Source organism: Balaenoptera acutorostrata, chromosome 6, assembly GCF_949987535.1.
Source record: "Balaenoptera acutorostrata chromosome 6, mBalAcu1.1, whole genome shotgun sequence".
Taxonomy (NCBI): domain Eukaryota; kingdom Metazoa; phylum Chordata; class Mammalia; order Artiodactyla; family Balaenopteridae; genus Balaenoptera; species Balaenoptera acutorostrata.
Window position 1 is genome coordinate 75,871,847 of NC_080069.1, and position 16,562 is coordinate 75,888,408.

Below are 16,562 nucleotides of genomic sequence, written 5' to 3' on the forward strand. Positions count from 1 at the left end.
TTTTCATTACTTTAGGAGGTGGGTCCAAAAGAGATACTGCTGTGATTTATGTCAAAGAGTGTTCTGCCTATGGTTTCCTCTAAGAGTTTTATAGTATCCGGCCTTACATTTAGGTCTTTAATCCATTTTGAGTTTATTTTTGTATATGGTGTTAGAGAATGTTCTGATTTCATTCTTTTACATGTGGCTGTCTAGTTAATAAAGCTGTTGATAGTATGGTATTCATACAGAAAATTAGAGGAGCAGAATGGAGAAAATAGAAACAGTTCTAAATGTATATAAGAATTTTTTTTTGAATTTTATTTATTTTTTTATACAGCAGGTTCTTATTAGTTATCCATTTTATACATATTAGTGTATACATGTCAATCCCAGTCTCCCAATTCATCCCACCACCACCCCCACCCCACCACCACTTTCCCCTCCTTGGTGTCCATACGTTTGTTCTCTACATCTGTCTCAATTTCTGCCCTGCAAACCGGTTCATCTGTACCATTTTCTAGGTTCCACATACATGCGTTAATATACGATATTTGTTTTTCTCTTTCTGACTTACTTCACTCTGTATGACAGTCTCTAGATCCATCCACGTCTCTACAAATGACCCAATTTCGTTCCTTTTTGTGGCTGAGTAATACTCCATTGTGTATATGTACCACGTCTTCTTTATCCATTCATCTGTCGATGGGCATTTAGGTTGCTTCCATGTCCTGGCTATTGTAAATAGAGCTGCAGTGAACATTGGGGTGCATGGGTCTTTTTGAATTATGATTTTCTCTGGGTATATGCCCAGTAGTGGGATTGCTGGGTCATATGGTAATTCTATTTGTAGTTTTTTAAGGAACCTCCATACTGTTCTCCATAGTGGCTGTATCAATTTACATTCCCACCAACAGTGCAAGAGGGTTCCCTTTTCTCCACACCCTCTCCAGCATTTGTTGTTTGTAGATTTTCTGATGCCCATTCTAACTGGTGTGAGGTGATACCTCATTGTAGTGTTGATTTACATTTCTCTAATAATTAGTGATGTTGAGCAGCTTTTCATGTGCTTCTTGGTCATCTATATGACTTCTTTGGAGAAATGTCTGTTTAGGTCTTCTGCCCATTTTTGGTTGGGTTGTTTGTTTTTTTAATATTGAGCTGCATGAGCTGTTTATATATTTTGGAGATTAATCCTTTGTCCGTTCATTCATTTGCAAATATTTTCTCCCATTCTGAGGGTTGTCTTTTTGTCTTGTTTGTAGTTTCCTTTGCTGTGCAAAAACTTTTAAGTTTCATTAGGTCCCATTTGTTTATTTTTCTTTTTATTTCCATTACTCTAGGAGGTAGATCAAAAAAGATCTTGCTGTGATTTATGTCAAAGAGTGTTCTTCCTATGTCTTCCTCATAAAAATTTAATTTATTGTAAAGGTGGCAATTTAAGCATCGGGTATAAATTACTCAAATTGAGTTGAAATAATTAGCTGTTAATTTTTAAAATGGATAAATATAGAGCTTTATCAGGCACCCTGTACATAAATAGAATCTCGATGTGTTAAAGGCTGAGTGAAAAAAATATGTAACTTTGAAAATGATAGGAAAAAATGTAGAATACTTTTTAAATCTCAGGAAAGGGAGAGGCCTTTCTAAGTAGAACAGGATAGCCAATAACCATATAAAGGAAGATAGGAAGAGCTCTAAGGAAGAGAAGGCTTTGGTGACTGGAACTACATGGCCTCTGCCAAACCACATGGAAAGCTAGGCTGAGAACAGCAGGTCTCCACTTGAGATGGGCTGGGACCTGGGACCCTTTACCAGAGCACTTGAACCTGGACAAACTTCCCCTGAAACAACAGAATACAAAGAAACTGTAAGGGACTAAAAATAACTGCACACATGGCAGTTGGGGCAGTTATGAACAATAAGATACAAAAAAGCCACAAACCAGTTGAGGTGCCAGGAGCAAAAGCAGGGCACTGTGCATAATCCCTGCACAAAGCACCACCAAGGCAGTGGGCAGGTTACCTAAGCTGTACCTCCTGCCCAACCCACGTACCTGCCCCTGTTGTTATCCATTTTAAGGACCCAAGCAGTTCCTCTTGTGGAGTGAGCATGGGCACCTGACTCTTGTTTTCACCCCCTTATGCTGCAGCATTAGACCCAATAAAGCCTTGCCTTGAAAAAAATAAACAAATAAAGGAAAATAAGAAATTTAGGCTCCATAGAAATCTAGCTAAATATAATGGTGCCATAGTTAAAAATGAGTGACAGATGGGAGAGAACGTTTTCAGTACAGATAGCGTGTGCATGTCTCCGAATTACCAAAATACCAGTGTTTCATCAAGTCAGTAAAAATTATAAACAACTTAATAGAAAATAAGCAAAGAAATTTAATACAAAGTGAATGGCCAGTAAGTATAAAAAGAGGCTACACCTAACTAGTTAGCAAGGAAATCAAGGTGAGGATTCTTTTCTTCTCAGCTTAGAAAATTTTTAAAATAAAATTCAGTCATATGAAGGTATAGGAAAGTGAATCCTGTTGTGCACTCTTTGTGGGAGTATAGGCACTATATCCTATTCGGCAGCATCTATCAAATATTAAATACAAATATTCTTTGGTCCAGTCACTATTCTAGAGATTGATTGCTCATTGACACAAAAGTAGCTTTTTCCTAATTTTAATAATGAAAATTATGAATAACTCAAATGTATATCACCTGATAAATGGGTAAGCAGAATGTGATATATCCATACAATGACATTTTATTGAGCCGTAAAAAGGATTGAAGTACTGACAGACCCTATAACATGGGTAAACCTTGAGAAGATAATGCTTGGTGAAAGAAGCCAGACACAAAAGAATACATATTGCATGATTCCACTTATATGAAATGTCCAAAATAAGCAAATCCATAGAGACAGAAAATAGATTAGTGGTAGCTGGGGTATGAGGGGAGGAAAGAATGGGGAGTGATTGGTTTAACAGGTATGGGCTCCTCTTTTGGGAGATGAAAATATTCTGGAATTAGATGGTGGTGATGGTTGCACAACCTTGTGAATGCATTTAAAAACCATTGTTGATACACACAGTCTTTCAACTGTATACCTGAAAATGGTTAAACTAGTAAATTTTATACATTTTACCACCATTTTTTTAAAAACCATCAAATTGTACACTTTAAAATGGTGGATTGTATGATATGTGAATTATATCTCAATTTTAAAAAATACAAGCATACCTCATTTCATTGTGCTTTGCAGGTACTGTGTTTTGTTTTTGTTTTTGTTTTTTTACAAATTGAAGATGTGTGGCAACCCCGCATTGTCAAATGATGGTTAACATTTTTTAGGAATAAAGTATTTTTAATTAAGGTAGGTACATTGTTGTTTTATATGTAATGCTGTTGCACACTTAGTAGACTACAGTATAGTATAAACAACTTTTATAAGTACTAGGAAACCGAAAAATTCGTGTGACGCACTTTATTGCAGTATTCACTCTATTGTGGTGGTCTGGAACCAAACCCGCAATGTCTCCGAGGTATGCCTGTTGCCAAAGATACTCCTGGGTTAGCCTTGGTACCATTGATTGATCAAAATGGTTTCTTAGATATTGAAACTGAAAAAGTATACTAAGCCAGGTATATTTATAAAATACAGAGGAAGTATTAATATTTAAGTTTCAAAAGTCCATTATGGATGGCTGCAGGTCTTAAGCACTCCTGACTTTCTACTCTGAATCACCAAAGCCCAGTTGTCTTCTTAGTTATCTAAAGAGGTTAACTACTTGGTGTGCAGTAGCTACTTGCTCTAATAATCTAACCAGTGACTATTAACCAGAGTTCTGTTACCAAGTCTGGCACAAGGGGAGGTTTCCGTTTCCCCATACTCAACATGGTTATGTTGTGCTCTCTTGTTCCATTAGGGTCCATGTGGCTTTGAGAGTACCAGACATAAAATGGCTCATTATTAGTTGCTGGAATTGTCATTGCTGTTGAACGGATGCATTAACTGACCACATATCCATTGAAGGCAACGGTGGATAGAATAGTCTCTGACATGCATTTATGCAGTCATTTTTCAAATATTTATTAGTTCATTGGGGGATACAGCATTCTGCCATCATGGAATTTATGGTTAGAGGCGAAGAGGAGACATAAACAAATAGATAATAAAATATGTTAGATGGTGATAAGCACTATGTAGAAAAATAGAGGCAGGAAGAGAACATAGGGAATGCTAGAGTGGAAATTACAGTATTGAATAAGGTGATCAGGAAAGTTCTCACTGAGAAAGTATTTGAACAAAGACTTGAAGAGAATAAGGGGATGAGCATGGAGATATTTGGAGAAACAGCATTTCAGGTAGAGGAATCTGTTAATGCTAAGACTCTGAAGTGGTACCTAGAGTCACTGGATTGCATTGAGCAGGAAAAGGTAAGTTCTGAAAATATCAGGGAGGGAGCCAGCTCATAAGGCCTTGTGGACCAATGTAAGGAATTTGCATTTATTTTGACTAAGATGGGAAGCCACCAGGATTTGAGCAGAGAGGTGACATAATTTAACTTAAATTTTAACCAGACCATTTAGGTTGCTGTGTGAAAAATAGAAAACAGAGGCAAAAGCAAGGATACCAAAGTAGTGATGAATATAATAACCTTAAGAGAAATTAAAATAGTTTGGGATTTGCTCACAAATTGAATATAGGGTGTGAAAGAGAGGCATCAAAGAGGACATGTACATATATAGATAATCTGGCATGCTTAAGAGTGGAGTTTCTGTTAGCTGAGGTAATGAAACCTGCATCAGTATGTTTTAGGGTAAGATCAGAAGGTCATTTTGGAGTAAATTATATTTCATCAAATTAAGATGGCAGCATTTGTAAAATGCAGCTTCCAATTGAACTATGACACGGTTTGAAATGCGCAACACAGTTTCAGAAATGTTAAGATGGAAAAGAACAATAACAAAAACCGATGCTTTTCAGGGTCAGTAAAATACAGAGTAAAGTTTGAGATGCCTATATAGCCATTCAGGTAGAAATGTTGAATGGGCAATTGGATTTTTTAACCTGTCGTTTGGCGAGAAGTCTGGGCCAAAGATAATGCATTTGGGGAGTTGGCAGTAGGGTGATTGAAATCTCCAAGGGAGAAGATACAAAGCAAAGAAGTCTAAGAGCTAGACCCTGTTGTACTGCAGCATTTAGGGGCTGAATATAGCGAAAGGAAACTGAGAGGAATGCTAGTGAGTCAGAAGAATATAGTACCTGGAAAGCAGTACTTTGAATGGCTCGATGGCTTGAGGAGGAGGGAGTGATATGTGTCCAGTGTTGCTGATAGGTCGAGTAAAATGAAGACAAAGAACTTAAATTAGATTTAGCTCATTGTAGGCCTTGGCAAGGTTTAGGGGAGGTGGTGCTTTTATTTATTTCTGTTGAATGTTCAGGAAAGGCCTGTTGAGAATATTCATGAGTTGAGAACTAAATGAGAACCATAAGAACTGGGAGTAGAGTATTCCAGGCAGATGGAATAGTTTGTGCTCAGGATCTAGGGCAGAATTAAATTTGTTGTTTCTGAGGAACAGAAAAATGGTAGTGTGGCTGGAGTGAAATGAGGTATTTGTTGTAGGACTTTGGAAGATACCACTTATTTGGTTCCTTGATACCATTTACTTTTTGTTCCTGATTTGGTGTTCTTTTTTTTTTTTTTTTTTTTTATTTATTTATTTTTGCCTGTGTTGGGTCTTCGTTTCTGTGTGAGGGCTTTCTCTAGTTGCGGCAAGCGGGGGCCACTCTTCATCGCGGTGCGCGGGCCTCTCACTATCGTGGCCTCTCTTGTTGCAGAGCACAGGCTCCAGACGTGCAGGCTCAGTAGTTGTGGCTCACGGGCCCAGTTGCTCCGCGGCATGTGGGATCTTCCCAGACCAGGGCTCGAACCCGTGTCCCCTGCATTGGCAGGCAGATTCTCAACCACTGCGCCACCAGGGAAGCCCTGGTGTTCTTTTAATTATGACTAGCTAATGAATTTTATCAGCATCTATTGAATTGATCATATTATTTTAATTGTTAAATTCAGTTAATTTCCTGATATTCACCCAGTTTTGCATTCTTAGAATAAATGCAGTATAGTCATAATTTTTGCTTTGCTAGATTTGCTTTTCTAATGTTTTATTTAGGATTTTTACATCTGTATTTTGTTTGTGAAACATTTGTTGTTTGAATGTTTGGTTAAACTTACTGATAAAATCATCTGGGCCTCGAGTTTTTTTGTTTTTTAATTTTTTAACTATTGATTTAGTTTAATTAATGATAATGGATTATTTAGTTTTTCTATTTCTTGAATCATCACGGTAGTTTATACTTTTCTAAAAGAATTTTTCATCTTAGCTTTTAATTTTATTGGGCTGAATAATAGCTTCTTATGTAACTTTATTAAATTTGTATTATGTTGTCTCATATATAATATATATTATCTAAGTGTCTTCTGTAGTTGTATTCCCCTCTTTCATTCATGTTTTTTTCATGATTTGGAAAAAATTGATTTGTTAGTTTTATTAGTCTTTTTTAATGGATTAACTTTTTGCATTGTTATTTCTGTCTTACATCATTGCTTTCTATTTCATTAATTTTTACTCTTACCTTTACTAATTCTTCTTTAAACTTTTGGTTTCTTTTGTTCTAATTTCTTGAAATGGATATTTATTGTACTAATTTTCAGTCTTTTGTTTTTTCCCTGATATAAATAGTTAAGGTTAAAAATTTCCCTCTCAGTATTGCTTTAGTTCCATCTCCCAAATTTTGGTATATTGTATTTTCGTACTTTTCAGTTGTGAATGTTTCTTTCATTTTCTTTTTGAGTTCATAAATTAAAAGTTGTTTCAGATTCTAATGTAGTGATTTTCCTGTTATATTTTACTATTGATTTCCACTTTGATAGTAGTGTGGTAAAAGAAAGAGAGAGCGAGAGAGAGAGAGATGGTCTTTATGTTCTCAATCCTTTGAAATTTGTTGAGACTTATTACTTGTACTGAGCTTTTGTAATTGTTACTTGTTTGGTTGAAAGAATGAGAATTCTGCTGTTGTATGTGCAACATTCAGTATTTGTCCATTAGTTCAAGCTTATTAGTTATATTGCTAAATCTTCTGTATTTTAGCTGATTGCAGTTGTCAGATCAATTCCTTAATTACTGAGAAAAGTGTATTACACTATCCCTTTATGTAGATTCATCAATTACCCTTGTTCTGTCAATTTTTGCTTTATATATTTTCAGGACATTATTGAATTCTTTATTGTTATGTGCTGATTTCTTCATCTTTCGAGGCTTCTTGCTTTAGAATCTGTTTAATTTGCTATTAATGAATGTACTTAGCAGCTTTCTCTTTAAATATTTCCTGGTTATCTTTCATTCATTTCAAGTTTTTAATATCTTTTTTATCTTATTTAAACAAGGATAGCTGGGTGGTGTTTTTCATATAGTCTTTTAAATAATACATACAGTTATACAGTTCATTTATTGTAATTACTTATACATCTGGACTTATTTTTACTGCCTTATTCTGTGCCTTTAATTTGGCCCACTTTTCAGTATTTGTTTCCTCTCTTGCCTTCATTTGGATTTTTTTGTTTGGTTAATTTTTCTTTTTTTATTGTTTTGGAAATTATGCATTGTTCTCTTGTTTTAATGGTTATTAGAATTTTTAACAAATACTTTAATAGAGTCTAGACTTAATTAAATTTTCATCTTCTACTGAATAAATATCTTAGAGTGCTTTTTATAACTTTTTTTCTGAATTTATATGCTACTTTAATTCTGTCTTGTTTCTTAAACTCTTCAAGACATAATAACTATTATTAATTTAAACTGTAATGTTTGTTTAGAATTACGCCACGTATTTTCTGTTTGCCTTGCTTTTCATTCTTTCTTGCATTTGTTTTCTTCCCTCTGGGATCACTTTCTGCCAGAGGACATTCTTTAAAGTTTCCTTTAATGAAGCTCTTCTAACACTCGGTTTTTGTCTGTAAATATCTTGCTCTAAATCTTGAAAGATGTACTTGCTTTATATAAAATTCTACACTGATAGATCTTTTCTCAGCACATGCAAAGTATTCTATTGTCTTCTGTTGTGAATCTAATCTTAGTTTCTTTGTTAGTAATTGTTTTTGGTGTTTTATAGTTTCACATCATATATTTATGTGTGGATTTATTTTTTATTTATTTTGCTGTGATTTCTTCTTAAATCTGTAGTTTGGAAAATTCTTATCTCTTATTTCTCCAAATACTGCCACTGACCCATTCTTGGCCTCCCTTCCTTCCAGAACTCTTACAAGACAGATGTTAGGCTTTCTTAGTCATCCATGTCTCTTAACATCTTTCATATTTTTCATCTTTTTATGTCTACGTTGCATTCTAGATCCATTTCTCTTTGGTTCTTTTTCATGTCATTTATTTATATTTTCAATCTTTTATTTCTTAAAATATAATAAACGTATTTATACTTGAGTCCTTTGATTCCAATATGATTTTACTTTCTATTTCTGCCAGTTCTTACTCTTGAAGCTTTGTTTTCTTGCGTGTGTGTTTCCAGCGAGCTTCTCCTTTCTCTTGGAACTTTATCTGTGTTAAACTCTTTGATGATAAAGGTAGATTCCTGCAGAGAGAATTTTTGTTAACTTCTGTTAGAGATCATTGGATACTTTTAAACCAGTATCTCAATACACAGAATTCTCAGTTTGAGGGTTTTTGAACCTCCTTATGTCTGTCATGTAACTTCAAGGTACAAATCTGTTTGAGAGTGACTTGGGGTTAGTAACTCTCAGGGTAAAATTTTTCTTCATTTCCAGTTCGAGTCATAGTTTGATACAGGCAAGTTTGCCTTGCTGTGGGTGATGGTGGTGGTGGAGGTAATGGAGTAATTCTAGTTTACCCTCACAGTGACAGTATAGCCTTTTGGGGATGGTTTCTTTTTTCCTTTTTCTTTCTTTTTTTTTTTTTAATTAAAGTATAGTTGATTTACAATGTTGTGCTAATTTCTGCTGTACAGCAAAGTGACTCAGTTATACACATATATACCTTCTTTTTTATATTCTTTTCCATTATGGATTATCCCAGGAGATTGGATATAGTTCCCTGTGCTATACAGTAGGACCTTGTTGTTTAACCATTCTAGATGTAATAGTTTGCATCTACTATCCCCAAATTCCCAGCCAATCCTTCTCCCACCCCTCCTCCCCCTTGGCAACCACAGGTCTGTTCTCTATGACTGTGAGTCTGTTTCTGTTTTGTAGATAGGTTCATTTGTGCCATATTTTAGATTCCACATATAAGTGATATCATATGGTATTTGTCTTTCTCTTTCTGACTTACTTAGTGTGATCATCTCTAGTTGCATCCATGTTGCTGCAAATGACATTATTCTGTTCTTTTTTATGGCTGAGTAGTATTCCATTGTGTATATATATACCACATCTTCTTTATCCATTCATCTGTTGATGGACATTTAGGTTGTTTCCATGTCCTAGCTATTGTGAATGGTAGTGCTCTGAACATTGGGGTGCATATATCTTTTTGAATTATAGTTTTCTCCAGATATATGCCCAGCAGTGGCTTGCTGGATCATATGGTAATTCTATTTTTAGTTTTCTGAGGAACCTCCATACTGTTTTCCTTAGTGACTGTACCAAATTACATTCCCACCAACAGTGTAGGAGGGTTCCCTTTTCTTCACACCCTCTCCAGCATTTATTTGTAGACTTTTTAATGATGGCCGTTGTGATCGGCATGAGGTGGTACCTTGTTGTGCTTTTGGTTTGCATTTACTCTAATAATTAGTGATGTTGAACATCTTTTCATGTGCCTACTGGCCATCTGTATGTCTTCTTTGGAGAAATATCTATTTAGGTCTCCTGTCCATTTTTCAATTGGGTTGTTTGTCTTTTTGTTATTGAGCTGTATGAGTTGTTTGTATATTTTGGAAGTTAAGCCCTTGTCAGTCACATTGTTTGCAAATATTTTCTCATTCTGTGGGTTGTCTTTTCATTTTGTTTATGGTTTCCTTTGTTGTGCAAAAGCTTGTAAGTTTGATTAGGTCCCATTTGTTTATTTTTGTTTTTATTTCTATTGCCTTGGGAGGCTGACCTAAGAAAACACTTGTACGATTTATGTCAGAGAATGTTTTGCCTATGCTCTCTTCTAGTAGTTTTATGGTGTCATGTCTTACATCTAAGTCTTTAAGCTATTTTGAGTTTGTTTTTGTGCGTAGTGTGAGGGTGTGTTCTAACTTCATTGATTTACATGCAACTGTCCAACTTTTCCAGTACCACTTGCTGAAGAGATTGTCTTTTTCCCATTTTATATTCTTGCGTCCTTTGTCAAAGATTGACTGTAGGTGTGTGGGTTTATTTCTGGGCTCTCTATTTTATTCCACTGATCCATATGTCTGTTTTTGTACCAATACCACACTGTTTTGATTATTGTAGCTTTGTAGTATTGTCTGAAGTCTGGGAGGGTTATACCTCCTGCTTTGTTTTTTTCCCTCAGGATTCCTTTAACAATTCTGGGTCTTCTATGGTTCCGTATAAATTTTTGTATTATTTGTTCTAGTTATGTGAAAAATGTCATGGGTGACTTGCTAGGGATCGCATTAAATCTGTAGATTGCTTTGGATAGGATGGCCGTTTTAACAATATTAATTCTTCCTCTCCAAGAGCATGGGATATCTTTTCATTTCTTTGAATCCTCTTTGATTTCCTTTATTAATGTTTTATAGTTCTCAGCATATAAGTCTTTCACCTCCTTGGTCAGGTTTATTCCTAAGGGGTTTTTTTGGTGCAATTTTTAAAGGGATTGTTTTTTTACATTCCCTTTCTAATATTTCATTGTTAATATAAAGAAATGCAACTGATTTCTGAATGTTAATCTTGTATTCTGCTACTTTGCTGAATTCATTTATCAGATCTAGTGGCTTTTGTGTGGTGTCCTTAGGGTTTTCTATGTATACTATCATGTCATCTACATATAGTAAATATTTTACCTCTTCCCTTCCAATTTGGATACTTTTTATTTCTTTTTCTTTTCTGAGTGCTGTGGCTAGGACTTGCAATACTAGGTTGAATAGAAGAGTTGAGAGTGGTGATCCTTTTCTTCTTCCAGGTTTTAGTGAGAAGGCTTTCCGCTTTTCACCACTGAGTATTATATTGGCTGTGGGTTTGTCATAAATGACTTTTATTATGTCGAGATATGTGCCCTCTATACCCACTTTGGTAAGAGTTTTCATCATGAATGGATGTTGAATTTCGTCAAATCCTTTTTCTGTATCTATTGAGATGATGATGTGGTTTTCGACTTTTGTTTTATTAATGTGGTGTATTAACATTGATTGATTTGCATATATTGAATCATCCTTGTGAACTTGAGATGAATCCCACTTGGTCATGGTGTATGATCTTTTTTATGTATTGTTGGATTTGGTTTGCTAATATTTTGTTGAGAACTTTTGCATCTATACTAATCAAAGATGTTATAATTTTCTTTTTTGGTGATGTCTTTGTCTGGTTTTGGTATTAGGGTGACGGTGGCTTCATAGAATGTCTTTGAGAGTGTTCCCTCCTCGTCAGTCTTTTGAAAGAGTTTTAGAAGGATCAGTATAAGTATGATCTTTGTATGTGTGGTAGAATCCGCCTGTGAAGCCATCTGGTCCTGGACTTTTGTTTGTAGGGAGTTTTTTTGTTTTGTTTTATTTTTTAATTACAGATTCTATTTCACCTCTAGTGATAGATCTGTTCAAATTATCTTTCTTCTTGATTCAGTTTTGGTGGGCTCTGTGTTTCTAGAAAGTTGTCCATTTCTTACAGGTTGTCCACTTTGTTGGCATATAATTATTCATAGTATTCTCTTATGGTTTATTGTATTTCTGCAGTATCGGTTGAGTTTTCTCCTTTTTCATTTCTTATTTTGTTTATTTGGATTCTCTCTTTTTTCTTCTTGGTGAGCCTGGCCAGAGACATGTCAATTTTGTTTACCCTTTCAAAGAACCAGCCCTTGGTTTTACTAATTTTTTTCTGCTGTGTTTTTAATGTCTATTTTATTTATTTCCTCTCTGTTCTTTATTATTTCCTTCCTTCTGCTGACTTTAGGTTTTGTTTATTCTTCTTTTTCTAATTCTTTTAGGTGGTAGGTTAGGTTGTTTATTTGAGGTTTTTCTTATTTTTTGAGGAAGGCCTGTATCGCTGTGAACTTCCCTCTAAGAGCTGCTTTTGCTGCGTCTCATAGATTTTGTATGGTTGTGTTTTCATTGCCATTTGTCTCCAGGTATTTTTAATTTCCTTTTTGATTTCCTCATTGACCCATTGATTTTTTAGTAGCATGTTGTTTAGTCTCCATGTAATTTTTTTTTCTCATTTCTTTTCCTGTGATTGATTTCTTGTTTCATGCCATTGTGGTTGGAGAAGATCCTTGAAATAATTTCTGTACTCTTAAATTTGTTGAGGTTAGTTTTGTGCCCTAGTATGTGGTCAGTCCTAGAGAATATTCCATGTACACTTGAAAAGAATGTGTATGCTGGGTTTTTTTTTGGATGTAATGTTCTAAAATATCAATTAAGTCTAACTTCTGTTGTATCATTCAGGATCTCTGTTACCTTATTGATTTTCTGTCTAGAAGATCTGTTTGTTGATGTGAGTGGGGTGTTAAAGTCTCCTATTATTGTATTCCCATCAATTTCTGCCTTTATGTCTGCTAGTATGTTTTATGTATTTGTATTCTCCTATATTAGGTGCATATATGTTGATGAGTGTAAAATCCTCTTCTTGTATTGACCTTTTTATCATTATATAGTATCCTTCTTTATCTTTCTTTATGGCCTCTGTTTTAAAATCTATTTTGTCTGATACGCTTATTGTGACTCCTGCTTTCTTGTCATTTCCGTTTGCATGAAATATCTTTTTCCATCCCCTTGCTTTCAGTCTGTGTGTGTCCTTTGCCCTAAGGTGGATCTCTTGTAGGCAGCATATTGTAGGCTCTTGTTTTTTCACCCAGTCGGCCACTCTGTGTCTTTTGTTGGAACATTTAGTCCATTGACATTTAAGGTAATTATTGATACATATATATTTATTGCCACTTTAAACCTTGTTTTCCAGTTGATTGTATGTTTCTTCTTTCTTCCTTTCCTTTTTTGTTTTTCTTTTTGTGATTTGATTACTTTCTTTTATTTTATGCTTGTGTTCTCTTCTTTTTGGTTTTTGTGAATCTATTGTATGTTTTTGATTTATGGTTGCCCTGTTTTTCAAGTATGTTAACCCCTTCTTATATCTGCTTGCTTTAGACTGATAGTCATACAGGCTCAAACACAGTCTAAAAAAAAAAAGAATCTACATTTTCTTACTCTTCTTCGCCACATTTTATGATTTTGATGTCCTTTTTTTACATCTTCATGTTTAGACTTTTGCTGTTCCTTGTCTTTATCGTAGCTTTCACAAATAGGTCTTTTATTGTTTTTCTTTTTGATCTGTATACTGGCTTATTTAAGTGGTTTACTTTCCAATTGTGATTTCCTCCTTCCTATATCTTCTTGCTTTTTTCTATTTAGAGAAGACCTTTCAATATTTCTTTCAGGATAGGTTTAGTATTGCTTTATTCTTTTAGTTTTTGCTTGTCTGAGAAATTCTTTATCTCTCCTTCTATTCTAAATGATAATCTTGCTAGGTAGAGTATTCTAGGTTGCAGATTTTTCCATTTTAAGACTTTGAATATATTTTGCCACTCCCTTCTGGCCTGCAGTGTTTCTGTAGAGAAATCGGCTGATAGTCTTATGGGGGTTCCCTTGAAATTAACTCTTTGCTTTTCTCTTGCTGCTTTTAGAATCTTCTCTTTATTTTTAACTTTTGCCATTTTTATTATAATATGTCTTGATGTAGGTCTGTTTGGGTTCATCTTGTTTGGGACCTTCTGTTTCCTGTATCTGGATATCTGTTTCCTTCTTTAGGTTTGAGAAGTTTTCAGTAGTTTCTTCAAATACATTTTCAATCCCTTTTTCTCTTTCTTCTCCTTCTGGAATCCTTGTTATGCGTAGATTGGCATGCTTTGTATTATCCCATAGGTCTCTTATATTGCTTTCTTTTTTTTTTCCCCCATTTGGCTTTCTGTCTGCTGTTTTGATCGGGTAATTTCCATTATTCTATCTTCCAGATCACTTACTCTTTCTTCTGCATTATTCATTCTGCTATTCATTGCCTTTAGCTCAGCTTTTGTCTCGGCAAATGAATTTTCTAATTTTTCTTGTCTCTTCCTTATAGTTTCTACTTCCTTTTTACAGTAATTTGCATTTCTGTTGATAGCCTTTCTTAATTCCTTCAGTATTTTTGTTACCTTCTTTTTGAACTTGGTGTCTGTTAGACTGAAGAGGTCTGTTTCATTGTTCCTTCAGGGGAATTCTCTCGGTCTTTTCACCGGGAATGGTTCCTCTTATATCTCTCTTACTCTGTGTGTTTAGGAGAAACAATTATGTACCGTAGTCTTGGAGGGCTAATTATATGCAGGAGTGTCCCTGTGTAGCTTGTGTGCGTGTAATATTTTTTTGGTGTGAGGGTTGCTTTTGGTTTGGATGCTTGCCGTCTCTTTCCTCAGCGTGTACTGGCTGTTATCCCTTGATAGGGGCTGTGCAGGTGCACTGCCCGTGCACGCTTCCAGGAGGTGGGGGAAGCAACCAGCACCCACTCATGGGACCCTTGGCAGCGGCAGCACTCCATGCCCATCTGTGGAGTCCTAGATGGCAGTGGTAGCTCGCACCCATCCCTGGAGCTCTTGTAGGTGGTGCCCTGCCACCTGAAAGCACGCGTGCAGAGAAAGGAACTTCTATGGCAGTCCCACCCCTCTCCTCACACACACCCCAACAATGGCACCTTGTCTCTCTGGTGGTCCCAGGCTTCTTCCCATGCTGCTGATTGCCAGTGAAGAAGATGGATGAATAGATAGGAGGTGTGAAGCAGTAGTACTTTTAAAAGCAAGAAATAAGTAAATACCCTTCTTTCAGATTTTCTATTGTTTAATGTTCCTTATAGTCATGTGGTACAGTCTCCTCTGAATTCAGAGTGGTGGAGTGTAAGATGAGGAAACCATGGGCCACCTGTATGGGCAGGCTGATTTTGATGTCTGGAAATGCATATGTAAGAGTTAGTTTTCATTCATACATTTTCCAAGTAGAGAGAGTTTCGAGGTTTAACTGTTACATGTTTTTATATACCAACCCATTTAAAATTAGTCAACACACGTGATTGGAGTGTAGCATAATGATTAAAGGATAAATAACTCCTCTGGCAGTGTTTGGGAATTAGTATTGGCATTTGTTTTTATTTTATTTTAACAGTTTAAATAATTTCAAATGTTGAAAGAGTAATAACCTGCAGGTGGTCAGTTACATATTATCACTAATAAAATGTCAGGCTTTCCTTCTTTGGAGGGGCCAAAATGTCAAAAGGAGTAAAAATTATAATAATAATCCTATGTGGCAACCTTTGATGCAAGAGAATTTTAGAAATTTTATTTCTAAAATAATGTATGTATTTTGAGTATAAAGGTTTTTAATTTATTTTTTAACTAGGTTCAGGACGTCTGGAAATCTTGTAATCACTCGTGAGATTGATGTGGCAAAAAATCAGTCCTTTTGGTTCATCAACAAAAAATCTACAACTCAGAAAGTAGTAGAAGAGCAGGTTGCAGCCTTAAATATTCAAGTGGGCAATCTTTGCCAGTTTCTACCTCAGGTATGAGAGAATTAAATGTAAAGGTGGGAAAATTTTATGTATGTTTCTTTCCTCTTTATGTCATATAAGAATGTAAATACTTTTTAAGAGTATTGTAATGTTTACTATTTAAAATGAGCATAGTGGTCTTAATACTAACAGTTCTTTGTAAAAGGTAGCATCTCATCTCTTACAGTATAATCTTACTAATTTGTAGTAATTTGGAAATAATTAATAAGTCTGTTAAAGTATTGTAAAGGAAATAAAGGTATTATTTTTAAATACAGAGAGTAACTTGAACAGCTGTGTGCTCCCATTCATAGACTCGTAAAATTTTGTTAGTAAACAACTTCTTAATCAGTGTATTTGTATAAAATATTTTATATACTAAGACTTTTAAATCTATAGGTGTGCCTTCTAAAAACCTTTCATATTTTAAGTTTGTTTAGTAAAAATAAAACATCCTGATATTGCATGTTATATGTTAAAATCAGATCTTTTAAATTTGTCTTTGAATGCAGTCTAGTGACTGAATTATAGTTCATTTTTTTCTTCAGAAACAATGATGATTTGATTACTATGTCCAAGTGAAAGAAAAGTTAAAATTTGCAAGTATTTATCAGCTGATATAAGACTATCTACAGAAGTAGATGTTTAAAATTGCTCTGTGTTTTTTTTTTTAACTTCTAGTATTCCATTCCAAATTATGTGTAGTAGATAATCATTTCAGTCCAGGGGAGTATTTTTTCTTTTATTTCCAAACTATTTGTTAAATGTGTATAGAACTTTCAACCTGGAAATATTGACATCGAAATTTTTTTAAGGTTCTCAAAAAGATGACAGTTTATAC

At 34.9% G+C, this 16,562-nt stretch overlaps 1 protein-coding gene across 3 annotated transcripts in view; it reads left to right on the forward strand.

Annotated features, from left to right (window-relative positions):
- Positions 1-16,562, forward strand: part of SMC5 (structural maintenance of chromosomes 5) — a 97,168-nt gene that overhangs the window by 16,587 nt on the left and 64,019 nt on the right. For all 3 annotated transcript variants that reach the window (XM_057548879.1, XM_057548880.1, XM_057548881.1), the window contains exon 4: positions 15,571-15,733. In XM_057548879.1, coding sequence (XP_057404862.1) covers positions 15,571-15,733 — 163 coding nt within the window. The remainder of the gene's footprint in view (positions 1-15,570; positions 15,734-16,562) is intronic.